The 26145-nt window shown below is 42.3% G+C and overlaps 1 protein-coding gene across 2 annotated transcripts in view; it reads left to right on the plus strand.

Moving 5' to 3' along the window:
• The window catches only part of SLIT3 (slit guidance ligand 3), a 518327-nt gene that overhangs the window by 451733 nt on the left and 40449 nt on the right, over nt 1-26145 (plus strand). For both annotated transcript variants that reach the window (XM_030504413.2, XM_030504412.1), the window contains 3 exons: nt 1451-1548; nt 8180-8319; nt 23190-23283. In XM_030504413.2, the coding sequence (XP_030360273.1) occupies nt 1451-1548; nt 8180-8319; nt 23190-23283 (332 nt within the window). The remainder of the gene's footprint in view (nt 1-1450; nt 1549-8179; nt 8320-23189; nt 23284-26145) is intronic.

The following is a 26145-nucleotide window of genomic DNA, read 5'->3' on the forward strand; positions in this document are numbered from 1 at the left end:
CTGAGGCAAGTCAGGTATCAGTCATGGTCAGGTATCTGCCAAGTACAGTGTTAGTCTTCTCAAAGTCTGTTCTTAATTCTAGTGTAATAGTGTATCTTGTGAGAACAACAAAGTCTGAAGCTAGGTGGAAAAACAACAACAGCTGATGCTCTCACGCACAGTATATGGTCGAAGCATCAAGATGCTTCATTTTGTCAACGCGGTCATCTGAGTGTCCCCCATTTCCAGTACATCACACCAGGTATGTGGAGACTGAAAAGGGTTGGAAGCTGTTGTAAATTTGCTGGAGAAAGGAATGACTTCTGATGGGCGTTGTCAGCCAGATAATTTGGCAGTGGTGAGTGGTGGTCAGCACTCATACGCATAAGATTCAGCTGCTAGGCGTCAGTGTCACAGGCTGGCATCTGCCCTCTTTCTTTAGAAACTTAGAACTAGATTTACCATTGTTATTCCTCTAAAGTACAACGTAAATAACAGCAATAACAAGGCACAACCCCCGGCAACCCTGACTGAATTAATGTATCTCCTGAGATATTTTCCTCATCCTGATTGCAGTCATGTATCAGCTTTCCAGTAGATGAGCTGGCAGAGGGCCACTGTTAACGGGACCTTCAGTAGGAAGAGTAGAGCGATCTCTTGAACTTCTTGTGATTGCACAGATCCCTTTAGTATTGAGGCTTTCAGGTGTCTTTATTGTACCCTACTGTGTGAGTAACTGAAAAGCAAGACCAAACTCTTGGATTCGCCAACTTTACAAAAAGCCTGTTGTAATCAGCAGAATATAATGACCAGAGAAATTTGCCAATGCCTAGAAGAGCCAATAAACAGTCAGTTAGTAACAGTGAAGTTCACTTGGAACGGATGTTTATTTCAGGGCAATCTTTAAAAGGGAACTGATGCAATGATAATATCTGAAACAGGATTCGGTGTGTTCTGTACAGAAATTCAAACTCAGCTCCCATGATAAACATGAATTTTACCCTTTAGGTTTTGACAACATGTAGCAACGAGCACGGTGTACTGTTGCAGTGTTTAAGTGAGCACTGGGTAAATGCGGTGGAGTGAGTGCTGACTATGTGGTCCTGTGCTGACTGTGTGGCCTTCTGCTTACCTTTGGTCATGATTAATTATTTTCATTATAACTAACATTAGAGATGATAGTGTGTTAAAGTTATGACAAAACCAGCTGTTTCCTTAAAACAGGCAAATGAAAGAGTTAACTAAAATCTTGAAGCTGAACTGATACCGAGATACCCACCAGACCCATTGCCCAATTTCTCACTTAGGTGGTGAATATACCTGACCATCAGTAGAGAATGTTAGGTGACGCGATGGGCTTGAGACCACAGACCTCCTATAAATGGTGCCACACATAAGGTGAAGGAGCAAGAGACATTGATTCAGATGATGTGTCTTACTAACCTTGTTTCTTCTGAATTTTCCCAAATAGGGTCGTGACTGCAGCGTGCCCATTAATTCTTGTATCCAAAATCCATGTCAGAATGGAGGGACCTGCCACCTCACCGAGGCAGATAAAGATGGATTCAGGTAGTAACACAAAGTTCATTTAAAATGAGATATTAAATGTGTTTCTACTTTGTATTAATGAACTATAATGGCCACTTTATAAAAGCTTTTGCATGTGACACTTCTATTTGCCATACAAAGTAATTAATATGGTTCATTGATGTGACATATCATTACCTCTTAAACAAGCCTCCTTATTTTCTCACAGAATATACTCTTAAAAGCTATTTTGAGCAGTCTCCCTGCTCTGCATTGTGTTATCTCTGTGTTAATTTTCCTTGGGGCATTTCAAACTCACATATACCCTTTTTTTGTATTTGTAAAGTAGGCATCTGTTGCTCGACAACCAGATGCAAAATGTTTTCATACTGAAGAATCTTGTAGACAAACAGGCTTGAGAGAAACAATTAGAAAACATGGAGAGATCGCCCCATCTTGAGCACTGCGCCTTGCAGAGAACAACCTTTGCAGCTGGACAAGACAGATTTCAGTTTTCCCATATGAGAATGATATAGGACAGGTGGGGATGCTCCAAGAAAAGTCCAGAAATTTTCATGAAGTAACTGAAAGATTTGTGCTGCTACAGGCACTACTTTACAGCTGAGATAATACAAGTTTGAGGCTTCAGCCACTCTTTGTCATTAAAGTTGATAGAATTTTTATTTTTAGAAGAGAGTTGCTGAAATTTTCATAGGTTTAGTCCTCAGTATTTATGCTTTCTTGCACAAAATACGTACAAGAGTACACCATGCCCTTGTTTCAATGACATATACAAAAGCCTCACTTCTACAAGCTTCTATACATTACTGAGGCTGCTGTTTTGTCTTCTCCTATGTGTAGCTGCCTACCCATAGCAGCTGGAGGGAGACGTGAAAAAGCAAGGTTTATAAATGGTGTGAGCAGGGAGTCAAACCAGTGCATTTTGATTCCAGTTTGGTTTCAACTGTGATTAAGACTGTTCCAACTGAGGTTAGCTGTTTGTTAACCAAGTCAGCAAACCCATATCATCTGTCAGAAAACAGGATTGGTTCAAAATAGAAAGGGCCAGGTGAAATCTTAAATGAGTGACAGGACGTTAGGTGCAAGGGGGTAAGCACCCCCCTCCTGTTCCCTTACTAGTAGTAGGATGCCTTTTAGATTTCCAGGAGAGCATTGTCGCTTCTTTTTGTCTCCCCAAATCTCTCATGTGGGAATGAGGCATTAAAGAGCTTCCATATTGCGCTATGCATGGAACGAATGAGGAAGCAACTGCCCCAAAGCTTCTCTCTGTCTCTGGGCCTGCCCATCCTGAAGAATTCCCCTCTTACAGAAACAGATCCAGCATGTGCTGGACACAGGACATCGATGATATTACAATGGAAAAGTGCAGGTTGATAGGGATGAAGGGACGCTGTCAGGATCTGTTACGAATAACAACCCAAGGCTTTCCAGCATGGGAGGGCAGGAGTATAACCCATGACCACATCTCCATGAGGGGCAGTTTAGGGCTCAGCTTGAGCACTCATGACAAGGCACTGAGCAGAGCAAAAGAGCACATCTCCTGGGTAGAAGTCTGTAGAGTCATATCAGTGCATGGTGGTGGAAAAGGATAAGGAGGCTCTGTAGATCACAGCACGTGCAAATGGTCACACTGCTTCACAGACCCTCTAGGTTTTGGTGAAACCACTACTCTGATCTGATATACCTCTTCTTGATTCAGATTTTAGCGGGCCCAGCAATTTTGGGAGTAGAAGTTCAGGTTTGGTTTCTGCTTGAGAAAAATAAAGGTCTGGTGGTCTTCAGTTTGAGTTCCCTTCTGGTTGCCTTCCTGTAATAGTGTTTGGATAGCTTTTTCCAGCTTATGCCAAAGCAGAATTGTACCATAATAGAATATCTGTTTTCAGTACTCATTTCTCCAAAATCTAGCTGATACTGAAAATATGCTAGTAAAACATTTTATAACATCCATAATACTAGAATAAAGGCTTCAGCTTGGAGTTTGGATCAGATTTTTCTTCAGCATTTTTGTTCTGTTCTGTGGGAGAAAGTAAAAAGTTTGGAATGACCTGAAATGAAAACTACTTCTGAATTTTTCTCATGAAGAATTTTACAGTTTCAGAGACTTTGCTTCAGTTCCAAATTTGCATGTAGTTTTTGAGATCCTTTATAAAACTGCAGGGGTGGTTTTGTTGCTTAACAACATTTGAGGCTTTTATAGTTAGTTATATGGTTTCAGTTGGTCTAATAAAAGACACATAAAACCATATCTCATCAAAATCTTGCTTCATAAAATTGAATGTTCAGCTTATGCATTGCTCTGTTTTCTCTCCATGTTTTTAATGCAGTCAGTCCGTAGCCCCAGCTGCTCTGGAGAAAAGGAACGTAGAGCTTTAGCATGTCATAGAGTTACATGGTGTGGGATGGAATAGTCAGTGACAGGGAAGATAAAGAAATACTTTGCAATTGAATTTGGTTGATTGGTTGGCTTGGGGTTTTTTGGTGGGAAATGTCCTCTCCAGTGGATGGCAGCAATCAGAGTTATGTGCATATAGATTGTGTTCATCACGATGGGAAAATGTTGCCTTAGATTATATGCTGTGAGGAAGTGGATGTCAAAAACATTTTCATGAGAGGCCTCCTTGGATTTTTCTGTTGTGTGGCCTGTAAAAGAAATTATATCTTCTGTATATTCTCTTCCCTAGGGAAATATATTCATATACAAGCTCTGCTGCCAAACTTGTCAAATCTTTACTCTTATAAAAAGGAAACTTAAGCCAAAACTCTCTCCCTATGAAATGCCAAGCAGTTTAACTCTCAAGTTTCTGTAGCCTTAGACAAGAAAATTACCTTTTCAATAATGCTAAGGTGGTGATGTTCCCCAGGCAAAGACAGGAGATTCATAGTGGTGACCAGGATTCCAGCCTGACTCACCCACTGTGCCTGGTACCTCCCAGGGCTGGCAGCAGCAGGGGACTGGGACACTCAGATTTGGTGTAATAGCAGGTCCTGGTGGGGCAGCTGAAGGGCAAAGGTTCAGCTTGAGTTCTTGAGTCCTTCTCGGCATCTTTTATTCTTGTGCTTTCTCAATTCTGACTAATTCTCACATTCTTTTTTCTCGGCTAGGGATGACTTCTGCATTAAAGAACAGTTAAGTGCCGCTGTGTGACTCGGTTTTTCCTCCCTTTGAACTGGCTCTTTCTAATCTAATCTGATCTATGTTTTCTTTGAGAAGAGGTTGCCAAAAATGGTGCTTATTGAGACTGATTAAAAAAGATGGACAATCAGACAGTAATTTAGCATACCTGTAAGTGAGTCTTTGACAAGGGAGGCAGAGCTGTCAGCTCTGCTTCAGTTAGGCACAGACAACCAGCTGATCTTTGATAACCTGCGATGCTGGGAAACCAAGTCTCTGGATTATTTTAACTTTTCTCCATATGAAATCTCCTCCCTTTTCCAGAGCATTTTCTTTAGCATTTGCCACAAACTCTAGGTTGTCTCATAAATGTAAAATCCTGGAACTGATTAACTCCCTAGTTTTAATTCAGCCTTGTTCAAGGAAAAACGTTGTATTTCCAGACTTAGAGGCTACTCCATTGGGATGTAGATGTCAAAAGCTCCTTTACCAAGTAACTGTAATATTCCTGAAAGAATTTACTATCTTTATTTAAAGTTGATCTTTTTTGAAAGGTGATACATGCCTATTTTAATACAATCCCTATTTTAATAAACAGATGCTAAACTGTTTCATTAGATTTTATGGGGAAAAAAAGTTAATATAGTAAACTAACAACATTGTCAGTATGCTTCAGCGCTAAATGTTTACCCCTAAAATGTCGCCCTGAAGTTCTGTGTTCCCTTGTGCTTTCATGAGGATAATGGGGGTTTATTCAGTTTTAGTTTATTTAGTTGTAGGAAAACACAACTCTAGCAGAAATTCCCGAAACTAGAGGAATAGGGAATTTGGGCTTTTATGCAATCACAGTGCCTTAGAAAATAACTCTTCCCTGCGTGGCTCCATTGTTCCTGAGGTCCAGATGAAATGCTGTCTCACACTGCTTCACTATTTAGTCAGGATAAAGTTTTCATCGTTGTCTCTGGAATTCATTTTCTCTCTGGGTCAGCTGGAACCAGGGTTGATGACCTTCCCCTCACTCTGCAAACTTCATTTTTCTTCTTAGTTTTTTTCTGGAAAAACACAAACAGTCCCAAACTGCAACTCTTTCAACATCTGCTTCAATGCGGGTCCCAAGTTGTATGTTTTATCTTTAATTTCAGTCCTTAGATTTGGCACATTTGAATGCAAATCAAAATAAAGAATCATACGTAAGCATGTAAAGAACTCCCTGTAATACATAGGGACCAGTAGCCAAATGTCATCAATTATGCTGACATTTCCTTCAGTGTGGAATGTGTCCTAATACTGAGCAATTGTATGTTAACAATCCCATATGTATTGTTACTAATGGTAACTCTACTGAGTTGAACAATTACTGTGAGAGTATTTAATAATGTCATTTTTAATTGCATACATCCAAGCTGTCCCAGTGCTTTTGTGGAAGGAAAATGGTGTTATATTCACATAAAAATAACCAGCACAAAGCCACTCTTGTTGCTTTTCTTAAAATGGAGAGAAGAATTTGTGCTCCCAAACTGAGACCTTGGATGCCAAGTTACAGCCTGGAGCATATTTTTATGGCTGAGTTATAAGCCCCTGAAAATGGGGTTTTGTAATCGAAAAGGGAGACATGATGAATGTGTCACTGTATTTAATTAGATGTCTTTAACCCCCTCTCTAACAGTTGCATTGCCACAGAAGATGGTGTACCAGCTCTTCCTCCTTATCTGCCTCCTGTGATCCTCTGGATCATTGCAGGGTCAGCAAGAGGACATATTTTATTAGCCATAATGAGCTTGAGACAGGAAAAGAAAATATTCCTTATTGATTTATTGTGTTCTAAATTGGATTTATTTGAGCAGTTTGGTTTTGGTTATTCATGGTGAAGGTTTTCTAACTCTCACGACCTGGGAATGGTCCCTGCAGAACTGAATGAAGATGACTGTTAGCATGTGACCTATATGCCTGTTCTGTATCTGTGTACAAGATCTTACTGTTGTGATGGCTCAAGACACATTCCCTGCCTTTTTTTCCTCCTCTTTGTTATTCCCTTAGTTTCTCAGGTTGTACATGTCGTAAAGAATCAAACCTTATCCTCAGGGTCCAACCTAGGACCTACTGAAGGTAGATGAAGAGCTCTGTCCACCCCTCCCTTGGGAGTCCCTGCACTCTGCTCAGTCTGTGGCACATAGGGGGAAGAAAAGCAAATGTCATACTGAGAGCAGTCATTCACAGATTCTGAAGATCTCCTATTTATCCAGGGCATTGCTAACTCCATAACACCTACAGGAAGTGGGATAACCACCCCATGTCCACTTTGTCCATCTGAGCTGAACAAAAAGTACCCTGCAGCTATCTCTGCATGGGAAATGCTCCTGGTTTCAGAAAGCAGTGGATAGCAGTTAGTGTGACTGCGCTGGTGCTTTCTGGTTTTCATCCTCATCAATCAGTAGTGCTTTACATTTGTTCAGTTCCTTTTCTGCCACCAGAACTTGCATGGGAAAGGAAATGAAAAGCTGAGTGAATGTGTAGTTTGGACTGAGACTCAAAACAACTCTTCCCTTCCACACACCCCCTTTCTGTGACTAGTGAACACCAGTACTGGCAAACCCAAACTTCAGATGTCATTGCTGGCTTCTTAGAAGCCACTGAAATGACTGGAGCACTTAACACGTGTTTTTAGACTCCCTTTTAGGAAACTGTGGCCTCCACCTCTTCATCACTTACAGCTAGTTTAAAATATAAAGGCTCTCTTAGCAACCAGAACTTTTAGATCTAGAGATGGAACAGAGATTGAAAAAAAAGTCATTCTTCAACCACTTAGTTTCTTATGCTCCCTCTAGGGACCATACATCACAGACTTGTGAGAGAAAATATTTGGTGTCATTACTCTTCAATAGTGTCCACATCCTCACAGAACCATTGTTTGCTTGTGTTTTAGTTAAATTATCTAGACATCATCAGCTCTTCTGCAAATCGATGTTAGAGGAGCTGCAGAACTACTGAAACCTTATTGCACTTGTAAAAGCAATCATTCCCAACCATTTCTTGTTTGGACAAGTGACAAAGTGGTAATGAGAAGAAAATGTTATGTCTTTAAACTCAGTTTGAGCCATTGTTCTTTGAAGAGAGTGAGCTATCTAAAAGCTGCCAAGTTACCATGTGATTTTGCAGTCCTTGGTAGGCAAGAATCCACACACAAAATCACTACCAGAGAAAGGCAAGGATGTGAGCACTGTGATGTTTACTCTCCTGCCCTGGAGTTGCTTACTTCAACTCAGAGCTGGTGTTATCAACAGAGTCAGCAAAGGGAAGCATGACAGAGGCTGTCTCCTGCTGCTGCTTTTATGTCTCATGTAAATGATTGCATGACCCCGTGAACCATCAGGCTGCATCCTTCACAAAACACTTTGGGTTAAAGTGCTCTGTACTGCACAGCAGCAGTGAATTTGGCTCCGGCAACTCACTTCTATATGTTTTAATTTCAGTTGTATGCCTCAAACCTCCTGCCTCTTCCGAGCCATGCTAACTTAGATTATCTTCTTTCTTTCTCCAAAGCTGTTCTTGTCTCCTTGGGTATGAGGGGGAGAGGTGTGAAATAAACCCAGATGACTGCGAGGATAATGACTGTGAGAATAACTCTACATGTGTGGATGGGATCAACAACTATGTCTGTCTCTGCCCTCCTAATTACACAGGTAAGAGGGAGCCACAACCAAAAAAAGAACAGGAATCCATAAGGAGTCTCTTCAGTGCCTGAAGGGAAGGGTCCAAATGCACATTTACTTTGTCCAAGAGTGCATAATTAACCAAGAATCTAGTCCCATTTTAAAGCAACCTGGATGCCTTACTGGAAAGATGTTAGTTTACCAATATTGCAATACACATGCTCACAAACATGGTCACTTAGTTCTGAGTCAAAATACTGATGCCTTACTGTAAAACGGAGTAAAAAATATTGAAGTTTAAGGTGTCAGAGATATCTGTACTTCTACATGCACAGTCTCTAAATGTGTTTCAGAAATATTCCCAGCACTGAGCAGAGTCTGATATACATCTGTTCTGAATCTTGGAAAATAAAGATAGTTCCTGTTTAAATTATGGTAGGAGAAAAGCTTTTGGGGCATGGCTTTCACCTGAGACCTCAAGGCACATTCCTTACCCTTTATTCTTCCTCTTTATTTAGTTATTAAATAAAATGAGCTGACAGTGTGCTGTTTGAGTTCATTATCTTCATTCACAAGTGGAGGAGCAAAGGCTGTGTAAGAAACTGTGGGCTCAGTCGTAGCTCAGCAGATGTGCTAAGTCCACGGTGACAGAAGTTGGTAACTGAGTTAGAAATGGAATCTGTAACTCCAGAGCCCATCCTGCATTTCAGATAAATTCCTTTCTAAACCTTCTGCTAGAGCAGAAACCCTCCTAACTGGAATCTAAAGATGGTTTTTCTCAAGTCATCACTGGAGCACACCATTGACTCATTCAAACCGCGTTAGCATGGCCTTCCTGGCGCAGCATGGAGTGGTAAGGAAACACCTGCAATAGTTCCTACTTCCATCCTTCGAAATGGGTTTATTACCTTTTAAGCATGGAGAAGTAATGAAGGGCTTCTTGTACACTGGAATATATTACATGTCAGGGGATTTAATAAGGATCAAGTTTGAGTGGCTGAGTAAGGCAGGAGGAAAGCTTCTAGAATTTCCAAACTCTTAAAATACTTCTGTGGCTGATACAAAGGAGGCCCATGTAAATCTTCAGCTGAGAAAAGCCTTATGACTTGAATGTACATTTATTGGAGTTCTCAAGTGATATTTCTGCCAAAAAACTGAAAAACTTCAGCTTAGCAGAGTAAAGAGTTTTGCTTATAGGATGTTGAGCCCATTGTGCTTACTTGTGTACATTTTGTACAAGCTGCTCCTGGGTGGTTTCAAACAAAACTCCACACAAGGAGGCAGAGTCTTTACATTTACAAGAGGAAATTTATTTGCCCAGAATTTGCCAAAAAAGGACGTATCTAGTAAGGAACTGAATGCAGTACATATGCAAATGCACTTTCCTTTTAACAGGCATATTGCAGGGTTGTTTTTTTCCCAGACAAAAAAAGTTGGAAAGAACTAGATTGAGATTTCTTCTCAAGTGGAGGTCTGGGCAGGGACCAGAGGATTCATGATAATGCAGGATCAAGTTTGAAATCTTTTTTCATCAACTTCCAGCTCTTTTTATTTTTCCCTGAATTTGCCTGTGCTGTGCTTATGCTTATTAGCAGGAGTTTGTCAAATACTAGGCCTCAGTCTTGCAATGCGGGATACACACAATTGTATATACCATGCAGTAAGCATTTTTTATCACAACGCAGGCAATAACTCTGACAACAGTTGAAACAAACTGAATTGTTGAAGAAGAGCAGGAATTACTTCTGGAAAATATAACATGAATCATAAGTGAAAACCTGAAGGGTTACAATAGTTCATGTTGCTTAAAGATAGGAAGAGTTTAGTGATGAAAGAATTGCCTTAACCTGCTGTACCTCCATTTTGGAGGGAGATATTTCATCACACCTGATCAGACACTGGGAAGGACTCAGCTGGCTGTGAGGAAATACCCCTCTGAGGTGCACCTGAACCTCTCTGAGCAGAAAGGCAGGGAACAGCGTGAAATGTTTGGAAGAATATAAGCCATCAGCCAAACAAAAGTTACATACCAGCCAAGCTAATCTGAGCCGTGGTTTTGAGGGTCCTCTAAGAGTTGAATCCAAACACAAGAAGTTGGACATCATCTGAAGTGTCTTGATTGAATGAACAGCAGCTAAGTGAATGCCTTGGCAATACATAGGCAAGTCGTGAAGAAACACTTTGAAAGGATTTGTGTACCTGACCTGAAAAGAGAAGGATCTGTTGACCAAAAAGTTTGACTGAAGTCTCCTGTGACATCCAGGGCATCTCTGTGTATACTCTCTTTAAACCTTTTTATACTGAAAGAATACACAAAGCCATTATGGCAGTATCTTTTAAAAAAACAAGGTAGGTGCAGATGACTTTAATATTGAATATATGAAGAACATTGAATGTTAGCATTTCAGAGAGAAAGCAGGTCACTGGAGGGGTCAGGAATACTTATTCCTGTGCTCAGAAAGGTGCAGGAGGTACCTGCCTCCCTCTCAGGAGCTGACTGTGCTAAACATTGTGTTAGCAAACTGTGTGCTTCAGAGCTGCCAAGTGTATGGATTTTATCTATATTTAGATGAACAAAGAATGGCTGATGGAGAGAACTACAGGGAAGTAGTTTTTTTGTGAAGAAGTCTGGGGGACAGTGGGCTCCCAGTGTGACACTTCGCCTAAAAGGGCAGTGATATCCATAGGCAGGGTGTATAGAATCATAGAGTCATAGAATAGTTAGAGTTGGAAAGGACCTTAAGATCTTCTAGTTCCAACCCCCCTGCCATGGGCAGGGACACCTCGCCCAAGGCTCTGTCCAACCTAGCCTTGAACACCGCCAGGGATTCACGACTTCCTTGGGCAACCCATTCCGGTGCCTCACCACCCTCACAGTAAAAAACTTCTTCCTTATATCTAATCTAAACTTCCCCTGTGTAAGTTTGAAGCCATTACCCTTTGTCCTACCACTACAGTCCCTAGTGAAGAGTCCCTCCCCAGCATCCTTGTAGGCCCCCTTCAGCTACTGGAAGCTGCTCTGAGGTCTCCACGCAGCTTCTCTTCTCCAGGCTGAACAGCCCCAATGTTCTCAGCCTGTCTTCATACGGGAGGTGCTCCAGCCCCTGATCATCCTCGTGGCCCTCCTCTGGACTTGCTCCAACAGCTCCATGTCCTTTTTATGTTGAGGACACCAGAACTGTACACAATACTCCAAGTGAGGTCTCACAAGAGCAGAGTAGAGGGGCAGGATCACCTCCTTCGACCTGCTGGTCACGCTTCTTTTGATGCAGCCCAGGACACATGTGGTTTCTGGGCTGCAAGCGCACACTGAAGCCAGCTCATGTTAAGCTTCTCATCAACCAACACCCCCAAGTCCTTTTCTGCAGGGCTGCTCTGAATCTCTTCTCTGCCCAACCTGTAGCAGTGCCTGGGATTGCCCTGACCCAGGTGTAGGACCTTACACTTGGCTTGGTTAAACTTCATAAGGTTGGCATCGGCCCACCTCACAAGCGTGTCAAGGTCCCTCTGGATGGCATCCCTTCCCTCCAGCGTATCAACCGAACCACACAGCTTGGTGTCATCGGCAAACTTGCTGAGGGCGCACTCCATCCCACTGTCCATGTCACCAACAAAGATGTTGAACAAGACAGGTCCCAACACTGATCCCTGAGGGACACCACTCGTTACTGTTTTCCAACTGGACATTGAGCCATTTACCACAACTCTTGCGTGCGACCATCCAGCCAGTTCTTTATCCACCGCATGGTCCATCTATCAAATTGATGTCTCTCCAATTTAGACACAAGGATTTAGTAAGACAGAAAAGATAGGTAATATCTCTTTAAGTTGTGCCCAAATACTATACTCTGTTCTGGTGTTCAGAATTCAAGGAGCAAGTTGAGAGATGAGAAGGAGGATTAGAGGTGAAACATAAAAAAACATTGGGGGATTGAAAATAGGTCTTGGAAGAACTCCAGAAAAATCTTACTTGGCTTAACAAAGCGTAGGTAGTCAGAGCAAACACTTGTATGGAGAACAGAAGTTTCTGTAGAAGGTTCTTTGGTGAACATGGCCTTCATGGCTAAATAAATTCAGACCATCCATGTTTACCAGTGTAATTGTGCAGGAGTTGTTGGTTCTAGATGCAAACTGGATTTCGCAGCAGATGCTGTAGTTAAAACACAAGCTAGGTCAAGAGTGGCCTACGTTACACTGGAGATCAGACTTGATGTTTCTCTACTGATAATCTGTGATGTTTTGAGTAACATTCAGGATGTTGGTTAGAGATGCCCAGCTCAGCTATTGCAGATTCCTTCTTTTCTTGCCTGTAGAGGCAGGCAGGCTCTAGGAGCACTGTGAAGTAGGTAGTGTGAATCCCTCATCACTCTTACAGTCTTGGATGCCATAATGCTGGTAAGACTGCAGTGATATTACTGTAAACACTGCATGTGTGGAATTAACTTATGTTTTCATACAAAGAATACTCTGAATACAGGGAGGAAGAAGATCCAAGAGCATGTATGTGTGTTGTTCTTTAAGAAATATTCAGGATTCCCTTCGGTTTAGTTGGCGAATGGTTAAATCACGATCGTAAATCTTATGTTCCTAAATGAAATGCAAATTAAAAATGCATGTGTTGAAATTGTTGACTGTTAACAGTTGCAGTATCCAGGGTTTGGTTTTTTCCATACCTTAGTATTCTCCTGCTTTATCTTGTGTCTGTCGAATTTTACTTGTTACAGCCTTTTTAGGAAACAATATCTCAAATAATGATGTATAAGTTTTGCTTTCATTGGTTGGAATAATGAAGGCCAAAGATCTTTCTTCAATTAATAACTTTTTGCAGTGTTTTCCTTTAAAATTCTTTGACAGTCTTTTCCCCCACTCAAGGAGATGAAAAATGGCCCATTTGTGAAGTGACTGCTGAGGGAAGGAATTTCCCACACTCCAGCTCCGTTTCACTTTCATTTAAAAAAAAACCAAAAACCACACACCCACACACCAAACCCAGCCCACACTCTCAATAACCTCCTTCCTAGTTCCTTTCCAACTAGTCACTTAAAACAATGTGGAAACACAAACGGATTCCATGAAACTGGGAGAGAGCTAATGGCCATAAAGGAGGATTCAAGCCCTGACCTGCACCGCCAGGTTTCCTCACAATTCCTGAAGTCAGTATTTTCAATGCTTGTTGCCTGGTTTTACATAACCCAACTGATACTCGTGCTGTGTAGCAGAGTCCTGATGGCTTTTATTGTAAGACGATGTCTTATTTTTTCTCTCCCCAACTGGTTATTTTAATCCTGAAGCTAAATTATATACATATATATGTATATATTTCCTGCAGGATAACCATGTACCCAAAGTCCAGCCAGCTCTAAAGCCTGAGCAGCCTGCGGGCTGTTTTACAACCTGCTTGTACCCTTTGATGGATTACAGCTTATCCTTACAGTTTTATAGGCTTTCCTCCTCTTCAAAACCATATATAGGAACATCAAAAGTGAAAACTATGAATGTAGAACAGTCACCCTCATTCTTTTTGTGTTTTTCTCATTTCTGTCTTTTCGGCTTTAACATGGCCCATCTCCAGCTGATGATATAAACATTCTGCTGTCTCCCTAACTTTGTGGTTAGAAACATAGGACAAAATTTATACAATTTTTCGTTTGCATTCCTGTTTTCTATTCACTACTGTCTTAGACTGTCTTGATAGCCACTGTTTTGCTTACAGTTCATGTAGAATTTCATAATTCCAAAAAGAGCTACCCTCTTCAGTCTCACTATCCTCTGTGCTTTCAATTGAAGAAGGGTCCAAACATATGTAAAGGACCAAATGGGCTGTACCAAACATGTACTTCGGATGGGTTTATGCTTTACTTACTGGTCTGTTTTGTTTTGTTTGTTTGCTGTGACTTTTTCTTCCTCCTATGTGTTTGATTTTAGCCAGAAGCAGAAATATGTAGTGCGTACACACAAAACAAATCAGAAAATATTCAGGGTTTGCTAAGGATCCTAAAAAGCCTCAGCAAGCAGCCACACCTCTTTGTTCTGAAAACTAAAAATAAAGAGACAGTGGCTTCTACTACTGAAAATAGGTCTTTTCTAAAATACATGGCATCCCGTGTCAGGGAGAGGGGGAAGCAAGTGGTTGAAAATAGTTTGTGTCCCTGGGAAAAAGCTGTAAGCAGTTTGTATCACATTTTGAAGAAAAAATATATCTCTCAGAAAAAAAGCTAGAAACTATTTCTGGTTTTATGTGTTTGGAAGAGAAGGCTAAGATCTATTTTACCTTAAGGGACCTTGTGGTGTCCTGTGGTAGATGGTGTCTGAGATTTTTGCAGTTATGCTGCTTTTAGACAGAACACTATTCACTGGTAGTGATTATGGTCCCTTTTTCTGGCGTATCTGATTGTGGTAATGTTGCATGGCCAAAGCCAAGTGCTCAGTCAAGCCAAACAGCTCTGGAAGAAAGAATTTGTGGCTGACACCCTTTGCTGGAGCTCTCCAGCCCATTTCCCATCACTAACCATTGCTGGATGTGCAGCACTCACCATTGGGCACCAGTGCCAGTTGAGTGAGGCTGAAGAAGATCATTGCACTGTAGGCTGGGTTTTTCCCCTTGGGAGTTTTTAACTACATGCTTGCTATAGGAACAGAAAGGTTTTAGTAGCATAGTTCAGCCCTGTTGTTCCACAAGGATATGGACTGCCTAATAATCACTGAAGGCTTAAACAAGCACTTAACTATCAGCTTCTTTTAAAATGTTGAAACTTTAGCCGTAATTTCCTTGAGACAAACGGAGAAAACTGTGGTTAAAGTTGAGTGGATTTTCTTCCTTTTATTTGAAGGAGTTCTGCCTTACATGGAAGTTTCTCAGTTTTAGTTACTTGGCAAATGCGAAGTGTGTTTGCTTTCTATGCAAAAAATAAAAAGGCTCCCACATTTCCCACTTGTATAACTATGAATGAGAAGTGCTGGAAGAGCTGGAAGTTTTGAGCTTTGTTCAAGAGCTTAAACCCATTTCCAGCCCTGTTTTATTTAAGAGAACCACATGCCATTGCTATCAGATTGGACTCTCTTTGTACTGAGACTGAAGAAGGAAATAGCACAGTAACTGGCAGTGCTGCAGCCAGTCTTTAGTCTCAGTGTGGGTGTCCCATCATGTTGGGGTCTCTGCTCCAGGATTTCCTTACTGGTCATATTCCCACTTGTAAAATGTAATGTGTCATGTTTGGGGAACCAGATATACTGGGGAATTTCTCTGTTCGCCACAGTGTATCTTTAGGAAAATGGAATGTCAGCTACTACTGTCTCAAAGGACGGGCGGAGTGAATATCATCCTCAAATGGGATTCAGAATTCATTGAATCCAGTCTGTGAAAAAACAAATTGGAGGATTAGAGCTTAACCACAAGCCCAACTCTACTTGCTTACTGACAGGTGGCGCATAATTCATAGTTACTAAAGCTGGAAGGAGCAGAGTTCACCTATAGACAGTGTATTCAGCACTCTAACACCATGATAAAATGTGTAGACAAGGCCCTCAGTGACATGGGTTAGTGGTGGACTTGGGAGGCCTGGGGGAATGGTTGGACTTGATGATCTTAAAGGTCTTTTGCAACCTGGTTGATTCTAGGATTCTACAATGTTAGAACTGCCAGGAGGAAATGAGTACATCTTTTTGCATATAAAATATTCTCCAGAGACCTCTATTGGTTCAAAGACTGTATTGGGTTTACGTGGCAAGGTTTTGGTAGCAACGGAGGATTGGGGCTGTAGGGTGGCTCTGTGAGAAGAGATCAGGAGCTGCTCCCGTCATACCTGCCACTGCCCAAAGTTCAGCCCATCAGCAATGCTGATGGAAAATGTGAGAGAAGCAACTATGCAAACGCCAAGTTCAGTGAAGAAGAAGGGGGAAGAGGTACTTCGGGTGCTGGAGCAGAAATATCCCCTTCTCCCATGAAGTCCACAGTGAAGCAGGTTTTCCCCCTGCAGCCCATGCATGAGCATGTCAGAGCAGATATCCACACTGAAGCCTGTGTAGGACCCCATGCAGGTGGATATGCCTCAAAATAAGCTGCAGCATATGGAGAGCCCATGTAAGGAGCAGGGTCCTGACAGGAGCTGAAGCCCTTGGAGAGGAGGAGCCCATGTAGGAGCAGCCTGTTCCTGAAGAACCCTAGCCCATAGCGAGGACCCATGCTTCAGCAGTTCTTGAAGAACCGCAGCCTGTGGAAAGGACCCGTGTTGGAGGAGTTCATGAAAGACTACATCCCGTGGGAAGGAGCCTGTGCTGGAGCAGGGAAACGGTGTGAGGAGGGAGTGTCAGAGACAAAGCATTATGAACGGGCCACAGCCACCATTCCCCATTCCCCCATTCAGACCAGCATGAGTCTACAGTGTGTCCAATGTCCTGTCTGCCAGCCTGGAAAGGATGACTCTGAAAATATCTGGCATCTCAGATGTGGCTGGATGCACTAGATTGTGTGAATAACTGAATTGATCCCAATAGATTCCAGACAAATTCCAGACATATTCCAGACAAATCAGATAATTGGAAAACATCCATATGAAATAATATGGCTCAGAAATGTAGGGGGTCCAGCAAAATGAAGATCTATTCCAGACACAGTCATTCTGAGGGATAATGCTATATGCAGGTTACCACCTCGTAGGAGCATTGGAAATTGTCTGGTTCAGTGCATGTTTTACACACTCTGGTGGTGTGGCATTTGTGATGTTGAATTCGATTTTTCATCCTTTGGCATCGCATAGAACTGGAATGAATTCCTTCTTCAAGATTCAGAAAGAGTAAATTATTTCCTTATTTCTCTCCCTAGATTTTGTAGTTTAATCCATTATCCCTTTGCTTAACCTCAAGATTAGAGGTATTTGCTCCTTAATTCTGAAAAACAAGCCACTTTGGGAATCTCCATGGGGAATCTAACTTCAGTTTCCTACTTAAGAGGCCAAAACTTGATGCATGAAAACTCAGATCTGAATTTTTAAAGCATTAGGACAGAATAAAAAGCCTAAAATAACTTTTGGTTCTTTGCCTACTAAGTGTTGTGGGCAGTGTTCAGTGATCAAGAGCAAGCTTCATTAATGATGCAGAAAGAGAATCCTCCTACAGTGCAATGCAGGTGATGTGTGTTTTGGGATCTAATGTGGCCACCAAGTGCATTTGGTACTGAAGATCTTCACTGAATTTTCTTCATTGCAAGAAATGAATTTGAAAACAGTTTGGAAGGAAAAGATTTTTTATTATTTTCCAAGATGAGCCTCAAATATTCTTCATCAAACATCAACAACATTCCTCACTGAAGTGTTTTCTTGGAGGAACATCCTATGTCTGTTCCACTCAACTATTTTTAGGTTCGGTGTTCTGAAATTTCCAATTGGCACTGACTTCTTTTTAATGACTGGAAAGAGAGAAGGGGAAAACAAAATACAAACCCCATTTTCTTTTGATACAAGTTGTAAGATATAAAATGAGTAATCTCTTAGAATAAAAACAGTGCAGTATTTTTATGAGCAGTAAAAAGAAGATTCCATTCTGACTTACCTGGCAAAATTCAGCAAATTGCAACATAGCATTTAACCATTCCAATATATATCTTCTCCCTGCACAGGATATAGAAGTTTCCTCTGTGGATAAAGGCCAGGCTTCCTTCATCCTTTCTTCACTGAAAGCACTTTCCTTTTCTCAAGTACTGTTGTGAAATTCTTGACAGCATTTTTGCTTTAAGCCTTCCAGGCCCTACAAAAGCTTTGCTCACGTTAAGGATGAGACTATTTTCCTGTGTTCCTTTATCTGTTATTTCATGAATACTCTGAACTGAGAGACCAAAATATCCCTGAACTGACATGTGAAACAAAAGAAAAGCCATTGAACTTATTGGTTGCAAAGTGGTGGTCTAGGTTGTCTTTTCAGAACTGCAGCTTTACTTACAGATAACTAAGTAAAATACGATCACTGCATCTAATCTCTCTTTTACTGATTAAGGAGAAATAGTGTAAGTTGGACCCTGGTTTTAAAAGTCTAATGTGGCATGAACTAAATAGCTCTCATGACAGCACTGAATGGAAAAAAGAAAGATGATTATTAAACTGTGTGTAAAAGTCATCTTTATTGCTCTATTGTTGTTTTGGCTTCCTTCTGAGACATGCAGAAAGCTACAGAAAAGCCCAAGCATGTTTCTTGGCAGCTCTTCATAAGCAGTGAGCCCTGTGAGAGGTGAATGTGAAAGCCCCATGAAATTCATGATTTTGCTGACTAAATAAGACCAGGAAAACGTTGCATGACACAAAAAAATATGTTTTGCTTTGTTCTTTTAAAAGCAACGACCAGTGCTGGTAAAGGGGACAAGGGAGGTAGGCTCAGAGGAGCAAAAGAGCTTTACTTATGTCTGGGGGTTTTTCTCTCTCTCCTGTTTCTTTTTCTGGGAGATCAACCTGTAGTGTTCCACCTGCCAGCACAACTTGGTTCTAACCTGAGAGTTGCATTTTTCATGGCAGATCAGACTGTTTCCTTCATGTTTCTAATGCTTCCTTCTCCTAAAGAAGCACGAATGACCAGCACACTGCCACCAGCCTTAAGTAGCTTGAACTGAGCTGAGGATGTGCCTATCTTTATAAAGGTACCCTCTGCATGTCATACCTCAGTTCTACATACCACACAACATTATTGACTGGATTACTGTTGTCATCCAGCTATTAAAAAGAGTAAAATTTGACAGCATAAGCTGTTTTTCTCTTGTGAATCTGACCTAGTTTTAACCTGTTCTTTAGTGGGGCGTACTGCATGTTAATCTATTTTCTTGGGCTTTGATGAATTGTAGGATCATAGAATGCTTTGGGTGGGAAAGGACATTAAGATCATCTAGTTTCAACCCCCTGCCATGGGCAGGGACACCTCACACTAGACCATGTCACCCAAGGCTCTGTCCAACCTGGCCTTGACCAAGAGAGTAAGAATGTCTTGATGAAACAAAAAACGTTACTTGGTATTAAAAAATGCTTAACTGATTAGGAAAGAGATAGAGTTGTCATTTTGCTGACTTTTACATAGCCACTTCAGAAACCCTTGTGTACCCAAGTTGGAGATCTGATTTCAGAGTATGTAGGAGAGAGGAAAATGGGGAGGTTGGGTTGTTTTCTACCTTTGGGAAAGCATTACACTAAAGTTTTCTGGTTTTTTTTAGAGCGATCAGATATCTTCCACAGAGAGAATCAGTGCTGCTAGAAGTTGGCCTAAGATTAATGTCCAGTTTGGTTTTAGGTTCACATAGCTATCCAATGAGGAATTTGGACTGGACCTTTAATTGCTGCAAAGAGAAGCAGTCCTGTGTCACTCCAAAAAAAAAGAAGAGGATCAGCTTTTTTCCTCAGATAGTGACATTAAAGTGGCCAATGACTATTGCACTTCCAGGTCTCAGGGCAGATTTTTTTGGCCCAGATATTCTCGGAGTGAATAAAATAGGAGAAAGTCTTTTTGTAGCTGGTGCCTTGGGTTTTGCTTTGCAGAAAGTGTTTTATTTCCCTGGCATGCTTTCTTCAGCATCTAGTGAACATTGGGAGAGCCTGAAATCATCTATCAAGAAGAATTTTCTTCTGAGATGAGGCTGCTCTAGTTGCAAGGCATTCCCAAGTGAGCTCCCTAATGAGTGATAGATGGGAAAAATAACAGGAAGGATCCTTAAATGTTCCAAGTTTTGCATGAAAAATGATAAATTTTTTGGATGCTGTGTTTGGTACCTAGCCTAGAATTCTCCTATGTTTTGATAGTGGTGCCTTCAGAATGACACAGTGAGTCATAATATTTGACATTTGGGGAGATTTTTACTGGATCTCTAAGCATTTGTCAAGGCTTTTGAGGAGAATACTTTAAGAAGAATTACGATTTCCTTTGAGAGTTTATGAAACTGTTCCTATCTTTTTTTTAAAGCCTGTTCCCTTTTTTTCAAAACCACCAAATAAAAAAAGAAAAAGAAACTTCAAAAGTATGTATTGACCATTTTTGGTGATGGTTTAAGGCTTCTGTCCACACTTATTAAATGGTCTTCCAAAAATATTTCCAGCTTTAGATCTCTGAGTCCTTTTAATGTCACTAGTCACTTGCTTTTTTCCATGTTTATTTTCACATAAGGTTCAAAGCACGCAGGGGACATGAGGAATACTAGGATGATGAACTGGCAGTTATCCAGCAAGTTCTGACCTGCTCATGTTCATGCCCAAAGGCCAAGGGAGTCACTTTTTTAGCATTTGGGAGGGTTGGTGGGCCGTGGGTTTGGGGATTGCTTAGTAAATAGACCTGTCTCCATTTCTGCCACCTCAAAAGTATGCTGATAGCTGTCCCCAATGACAGCTGTGTTCATGTTTGTAAGACTTGAACGTCTTTAGTTGTTTTTGAGGAGTAACAAAGTATAGTGGCAAATGTCAAGTCCAGTGAATGAGGTTTCCTTGGTTCCCATGGATCTGCAGCACTCAATTTCCTTGGCACGTCTCCCTTCCTGAACTGGATGCATTCATTACATTTGCCCAAGTCTTGTTTAGGACTGTAAAAATACTTGGTAGTATTTAATAGTGGTGGCTTCCAGGGATTCCTTGGCTCCAGATGGAATTATTTGTCCTATAATGGGTGCTATGAACAATAAACTGTCCACTGCAGATTGCCATGCCAGACCTCTCTGGTATTGCCAAGCCCAGCCCAGAAAAAGACATGAGGGTATGTATGGCACATGAATACAGTGTTTATGCTGGTAGTACCCTCTCTCGTACTTCCAGGACTTGTATTCTTGCTCCACTTTCTCACTAATGCTTCGCAACTTTCAAAAGCAGATATATTAGACAGCAACTAAAAAATAAAGGAGAATAATCTTTACAAATACACATTATACTTCCATTCTAATATGAAGAGTCTAATAAAGAGCTATGTAGCTCATACTGAAGGGAGGCCAGAGATGTGGAAGAAATAAGCAGAAGGAGTGAGCTGGGGGTGTTAAAAACTTAAACCATACCTGTCACCACCAGAGCCAGCCTCGAAACTGTGCTCTCCATCATCGCTGCCAGATCACTGATAGAAAATGAATGGTTCTGATTTGCATTTTCCATCTGAATCGTGATCTTCGGGGTTTGCTTGGCTTGCGTATCCAAGTGTTTCTGTGTGGCCACTACATTTAGAAATACAAGGATTTTTGAAAATGGAGTTTTTCCCAAGGCAGGTGGAGCTGCAGCTGCATGAAAACCCTGTTAAACCTTGCCAGCCCTCCAGCGCCTCCCACCTTACCCTTTTCCCCACACTAGCCACATGGCTTGTTGCTCATGTGATAGTATGTATCGTGTACAGGCACAAAATATGCCTAACCTTGAAAGCCTGCAGATGTGGTTTTGCGATAGCTGCACAGGGGACTTTGGACTGTAGCTTGTAGGGGGTTTCCGTGTTGAGAGTACCTGGCTCTTGCTTTTCCTGCAAGGCTTTGAGAGGTGCAGGGTAGGTTTCTTGGGAAGGCAAAGATTCCTGTGGTCTTTGGCTGGATCTCAAATCCTGGGGTACTGAAGTGTGACCTAATAATTTAGGACTCTGAGAAGGATGGTATTTAAATAAACTAACTGGGTTTGAACCTTCTAGAACTATTAATTATTAAATGTATACAAATCCAGGGAGGTGCATGGCATGTAACACACCATACCTCGAAACAGCTGAGCTGAGCTCGCATTTGGTGGATTCTTTTCTGAACAGAGATCATCCCCTGTGAGCACAATAGGGCTAATACTTGTCTTACAAATACTGAATGTTCCATAATTGCATGCAGTCCTAAAGCTGGTTCCTATTATGGAGAGTCACAGAGGTTTTGGGGGAAGGCTTGTGGGTTGTTGTTCTTTTCCAGAATGATGTCCAACCAGCTTCTTTGGCAGAGCAGTAACTACAGCTAAAACATGTTTCAGTGTGAAAATGTTACGGTCTAATGTCCTGGGTTCAGCTGTAGCAGTCATTTTTCTCCTTCTTAGTAGCTGGTGCAGTGCTGTCTTTTCAACTTTAGTCTGAGAACAACGCTGATAACACCGATGTTTTTAGCTGTTGCTCAGTAATGTTTACTCTGATCAAGGACTTTTCAGTCTCATGCTCTGCCAGGGAGGAGGGGAAGCCGGGAGGAAGCAGAGACAGGACACCTGACCCAAACTGGCCAAAGGGGTATTCCATACCACAGCACGTCATGCCCAGTATAGAAACTGCGGGGAGTCACCCGGAAGGCCCAGATTGCTGCTCGGGTCAGGCTGGGTATCGGTCGGTGGGTGCTGAGCAATTATATTGTGCATCACTTGTGTTTATTGCTTTCTTTTCCTTTTCCCCTTTTAGTTTTATATTCTCTCCCCTTGTTATTTCCCTTATTATTATTGGTGGTAGCAGTAGTGGTTTGTATTATACCTTAGTTACTGGACTGCTCTTATCTCAACTCGTGGGAGTTACATTCTTTCCATTCTCCTTTCCATCCCTCTGGGAGTTGGAGGTGGGGAAAAGGGGGGGAGTGAGCGAGCGGCTGCGTGGTTCTGAGTTACCGGCTGGGCTTAAACCACGACATCTAACAAGCAACTTCACTGTTGTGTTACTTTCTTGTTTTGATATAAGAGGTTCTGGGTCAGGAACTGTCCTTTTGATCCTTCATCTGTGTCCAAGTGGAGTTTGTATGTCAGTACATTTTGTACCAGCCTTTCAAATTCATGTGATAGGAACAGTACGGTCACTATAGGTCAATTTAATGAAGTCTCATGTGCCTTCATAAGAAATAGTGTTGCTTACTGCTGAACTACTGAGCTGCTTCCATTTAGGGAGCTTTGCCATCCCTGAACATCATGGCTGGAGGTGCTTCAGGATTGTTCAAGCTGTGTTACAGCAGCATTGCTTTTTTTCTTCCTCAGGTGAGCTGTGTGATGAGGTGATTAACCACTGTGTTCCTGATCTGAATCCATGCCAACATGAGTCCAAATGCCTTCCCCTTGACAAAGGAACCAGGTACGTGTGTGTGTATGTTGATCTCCATACACTCGGCACATCCATCCATTGGCCTGACTACGGCTGAACTGGCAATGAGTTTGGGATAAAAATCATCCAAATTAACACAAATAGTGCAAGACTATTTATACTTCAGACCGTGACACATTTTAATTCCAATGCAACCATACAGACTTTTATAGTTTTCTGTGGTTTACTTGAAAATAATGGAAGTACCACCAGAGCAGAGAAAGTACTCTGGAATAAAGCATGGAAAAAGGAGGACTTTTGCAACAGTTACTGCAAATATCTTATCCTGCATCAGAAACTAAGGACAATTTCCTTCTCTTCCTTTGGGCATCCATCAATTCAGGCAGCATAACAGAAGCCTTAATTGATGTAACCCGGCTCTCCTCTGCCCATACTGGCTCAGTGTTAAATTCCAGTCCCCATTGTAACCGCTGAGAAGTGAAAGAGAAACTTGTGACCAGAGCAGAAAGCTGCAGGTCAGGAGTCTTCTGCTGTATCCCCACTTCGGCTGTTGCCTTCGGGATGGCTGGAGGTGTTGGGGTGCACTGGCACAGGCCAGCCTTGGCCTCAGGGGGCTCCTTTCCCCACACTTCCTTCCCTGGACAGCAGCAGCAAACAGCTGAACTGGATGGCTCTCCGTCAGGAAGCACCTTCTTCCTTGGCCATAGAGAGAAGCCTTGCTCAGCTCATGTTAGATTTTGTGAAGTCTGCGTTTGCGTTTGCGTTTCACAGGGGCAAAATAAAGCCTCATGTTTTAAATGGTAATAAAGTGTCTGGAGATGTGGGGGTTGGGGTGTTTTCAGAGGTGCATATAGCAGTGTTCATCACTTGTGTGATGACAGAATTACAGAACAATTTAGCAAATAGTCAATTGAAAAGTCAAACTCTGTGGAAAGCTTGTCCAGAAAAGACCTTTGAATCAAAGAAGTAAGAAAGGGAGACAATTCAAAAGAGTTCAGTGCAGTGTGAGCTACATTCTGTGCTTGTTTTCACAACGCTAGTGCACTCATGGTGCTCATGGATCCTTCCTGGGAGGGAGGGGTAGGGATTTGGCAAGGGACACCTCACCCAGCACACTGGCTGTCCCAGGGGAGTGATGGTACCGCTCTTTGGTCTTCCTTGTAACCTGCATGTGGGGTCAGAGGGTGTCCTGTGAAGCAACTGGCACTTCAGAATAGTGTAAAGTGGCACACAGAATCCCAGGCTGGTTTGGGTTGGAAAGGACCTCAAGATCATCCAGTTCCAACCCCCTGCCACGGCCAGGGACACCTTCCACTAGAGCAGGTTGCTCCAAGCCCCTGTGTCCAACCTGGCCTTGAACACTGCCGGTGATGGGGCAGCCACAGCTTCTCTGGGCACCCTGTGCCAGCGCCTCACCACCTTCACAGGGAATTTCTTCTTTATATTCAACATGAATCTCCCCTGTTTAAGTTCGAACCCACCACCCCTTGTCCTATCGCTACAGTCCCTGACAAACAGCCCCTCTCCTGCATCCTTGTAGCCCCCTTCAGACACTGGAAGCTGCTCTGAGGTCTCCACGCAGCTTCTCTTCTCCAGGCTGAACAGCCCCAATGTTCTCAGCCTGTCTTTGTATGGGAGGTGCTCCAGCCCCTGCTCATCCTCGTGGCCTCCTCTGGGCTTGCTCCAACAGCTCCGTGTCCTTCTTATGTTGGGGACACCAGAAGTGCACACAGTGCTGCAAGTGAGGTCTCACAAGAGCAGAGTACAGGGGCAGGATCACCTCCTTCGACCTGCTGGTCACGCTCCTTTTGATGCAGCCCAAAGAACATTTCATTAAGTTAGAAGGAAGTGAAGCAAAACTTTAGAGCTGCTGGCTCTCAGGAGGGCAGCTGGGTCTGTGCTGGACACTCATCTGCACAACTCAAGCCTTTCTTTGGGGGGAAAACACTCCAGACAGAAACATTTCCAACTCTTGAGGAAGTCGGAACTATTAAATGATTAGGGAAGTTCCTGAAATTATGCACAGGGACTGGATAAAGAGATGTGTTACCAGGACATAAATAGTCCCTGATGTTCTTTCCAGCTTTCATTCCTAGTTAATCCATCATTCAGCTAATCCAGTAGCTACGTCATGTTACCAGGCAAAGGCTTGTAACTCACATTACCTTGTGCTGCTGGATGTATGAAGGGATGGGATGTATGAAGGGACCACAGCTGTGGTCCTGAATGGTTTTACCCTTTCTGGAAGCATTTACATACCTGACACCCAAATAGTTTGAATAAAGAAGACACCTTTTTTTTGCTTGCTTGCTAGAAAAGTGTTCACAGTGGTGCCATTAACCCCTGAGGGGAGCCTAAATAACTACTTGTAAGTATTTTCTACTACTGTTTGTTGCATTATTCTTCCACTATTCATAAAATGCTACCCAAAAGCCTGGAATTTCATTCCTTTTGTCCCATTTTGCTTTCCTGCATGCCAGCCTTGGAGGTGAAGGAGCCTGCCAACCTTGAACATAGATTTGTCCAAGTGTTGCTTTTTCTCTCATACCTTATTTGCCCCAAAACCATTCAGAAATGGGCCGAGATCCCCCAGCAGCTTCTGCAGTGATGTGTGGTGGCTGCTGGGTCTCACTGAAAACAGCCACCTCTGGTCCTGTGCTGCTGCTGATGCCTGGAGCAGTTTGATCTCCTGCCCTGTGATGTACCACACATCCAGCACGTAACGGTGCGGTACAGTGCGATGTGCAAAGTGAGTCAGGCTCACGAATCAGTCCTCCTCTCTGCTTCCAAAGGCAGGGAATATTAATAACAGGATTCAGGCTTGTTCTTGAGCTGACCATCCACTTGTCAGGTTTGTGCCCTGGGCGTATGAGTAGGACACACCAATGAAGA

This window comes from Strigops habroptila, chromosome 12 (assembly GCF_004027225.2).
Source record: "Strigops habroptila isolate Jane chromosome 12, bStrHab1.2.pri, whole genome shotgun sequence".
Lineage (NCBI taxonomy): Eukaryota > Metazoa > Chordata > Aves > Psittaciformes > Psittacidae > Strigops > Strigops habroptila.